Source organism: Eurypyga helias, unplaced genomic scaffold (assembly GCF_000690775.1).
Source record: "Eurypyga helias isolate BGI_N326 unplaced genomic scaffold, ASM69077v1 scaffold35835, whole genome shotgun sequence".
Lineage (NCBI taxonomy): Eukaryota > Metazoa > Chordata > Aves > Eurypygiformes > Eurypygidae > Eurypyga > Eurypyga helias.
Window position 1 is genome coordinate 1 of NW_010252699.1, and position 2,554 is coordinate 2,554.

Consider the following 2,554-nt stretch of genomic DNA (forward strand, 5'->3'; position numbering starts at 1 on the left):
GGCTAACGGATCTCTCCCTCTCCCCCTAGGAGAAATTGGCCGCCAAGAAGAAGCGGAGAAAGGAGCGAGAAGCCCTCGGGGACAAAGTAAGGGCTGCGGCGTGCCGCGGCCAAGCCGCCCCCGCTGCAGGGAGGGGGTCCTCCGCCTCGAAGTGGGGAGCGTTCGCGTTAGTGAGGGTCCCTCGGCTCGGCCTTGCGCTGCGGGGTCTTTCCCCATTCGGTTTCGTGAGTGAAGCGGCTTCTCCAGTGGAGCAGGGATCTTGATGCTCGCTGGCCATCATAGCCTTCAAAGACAGTGTTGGATAGCGGAGGTTTCAAACAGATGAGCTTAGAAATGTTGTTACTGTGTTAAAAGACGCTGTGATTCAGCAGGGTGAGTTTTAAGCTAATAATGGTATAAAAACAGGCCTTTCTTGAAAAGTCTTACGTGTCCAATGTAACTGCCATGGCACTGTGTTGATGTGATTAGGAATTACACTCTAATAAGTGATTCCTGTATAAATTAAAACAATCAAATCTGACCAAACCCTGTCCAGACCAGTTGTCTGTTTCCAAGCCCAGCCATAATGAAGGGCATTTCTTCTTTTCCTGAACTACTTAAAAGCATATTGACAGTTGAAGACAACTGTTTGTGAATTCCTGTATTACCATAGTCTTGCAAGAGTAGTGCTAGTAGACAGGGTAAACGTTATACACAGTCCTTAAATCGTACATGACAAGGCAAAAATGGGTTGCTTTTGCAAGTAGAGCTTTTTTCTTCTACAGAAGAGAAAAAGTGGACAGAAAGTTCCACTCTTTTTTTTTTTTTAACCGTTTTGTAATTAGCCTGAAATTAAGCAGTGTCACTGCTCTAGCGATGCTTCTCCTTCATGTGATGTTATCCGGTGTCCCAGTCCCCATGCATATTTTTAATCAAGGTGCTGGTGTAACTTCTTTAAAAGCTGGCAGAAAATAAGTAATAGTTGTAATCTGTGTAGAACTACACGCTGTGTCACGGTAGTATGAATGTGGTTTTCACAATACATTTAAGAATTACATGAATGTGTTATGTTAATGAACTTATTTATTTTAGGCACCTCCAAAAGCTATACCAAAGACTATTGAAAATCAGAGAGTATATGACGAAACGACGGTAGATCCCAATGATGAAGAGGTAACTCCTTAGTTTCTGCGTATGCTATTAAGTTAACCATTTTTCCAAGAAGGGATGTAAAATGGATTGACGAAAGTTAACGTGCAACACTCTCCTGTTGAGGTGTTGATGAATTACTCTTTACATGTGATGGGTTCAGTAAGAAGTTATGTCATTCTTTCATTATCTACATTAGGTAATTGCATTTGGCATTACTGTTTGTGATAGGAACACCTCTCAGTCACTGTTCATCACACTAGATTCTTAAAAATATAAACCCTACATGCCTTGTGATGATTAATTATTGGATAGATCTTGTGGATTGGAAATTTTACTACTAAATTCAGTTTCATCAGAATTTCGATCAGACTGAACAATTGTTCTTCAATTATTTCATATATGGTGGATGAACAAGACTTCTGTTCTTCCAGGTTGCTTTTGATGAAGCAACTGATGAATTTGCACCATACTTCAACAGAGAGACAGTTCCCAAGATCCTTATTACAACATCAGACAGACCTCGTGGGGTACGTATGCTTTACTTGGAGAGTTCTGAGCAATCAGCTGGTTGTAAGATACCAGGGTTTTCATACTGTGTTTGGTAAATTAAAGCTGAAAATAATAGCTTTCACATGGATTTTTCCCTGCTGTTTTATTTATTTATCTTGCATATGTAAGTAATCTATTAGTTTCTCTAGCACTGTTGTTTTCCTTCATTTAAAAAAACAAACAACAAACACCAACCTCATGCATATGTTCTTGTATGCATCTGATCTGCATTACCTAATTGGGGAGATTACTGACATTTGTGAAAACCATAAAAGAATTGATTTTACAAATAGGAAAAAGTACACCTCAGACAGTTTATCTGGAAACTCAGACCTTAGTACCTGAAGTAATAGTTATATTTTATTTTGAAATGTTGCAAACTTCTTGTAAACCGATGTTCTTAATAAACAGTGACTCTGGGGGTTATGCTTTTGGAATTTTCCTGCTTTGCTGTGTTGGGGGGGAAGCAGTCCTTACTGCAAATAATTTTTTTCCACTGATTGAAGTAGCCTAATAGCTTCTCTTATGTTTGTAGAGATATACTACTTCCAGTATCTCCATAAACATGTATCGTCAGGGAGGGCAGTTGGAATGAGCAACTGTCTGTTCCCCTAATGCTTTGACACTGTATTTACCACATTCAATGTAACTCACCTGGTTTGCAGAGAACAGTGAGATTCTGTGAGCAGCTGTCTACTGTTATACCTAACTCACATGTCTACTATCGAAGAGGACTGGCTTTGAAAAGAATTATTCCACAGTGTATTGCAAGGGACTTCACGGATTTACTCGTCATCAATGAAGATCGCAAAATACCAAGTATCCTTTTGTGTATTTATTAAAATAGGTAGGCTAGATCTGGGCGTATTAGGGA

General features: G+C 39.7%; 1 protein-coding gene across 1 annotated transcript in view; it reads left to right on the top strand.

The window, feature by feature from the left end:
- Positions 1-32: 32 nt before the first annotated feature.
- Positions 33-2,554, top strand: part of RPF1 (ribosome production factor 1 homolog (S. cerevisiae)) — a gene marked incomplete at its 5' end in the record, with an annotated part of 5,183 nt that continues 2,661 nt past the window's right edge. The window contains 4 exons of the mRNA XM_010152454.1: positions 33-86; positions 1,072-1,152; positions 1,563-1,658; positions 2,346-2,499. Coding sequence (XP_010150756.1) covers positions 33-86; positions 1,072-1,152; positions 1,563-1,658; positions 2,346-2,499 — 385 coding nt within the window. The remainder of the gene's footprint in view (positions 87-1,071; positions 1,153-1,562; positions 1,659-2,345; positions 2,500-2,554) is intronic.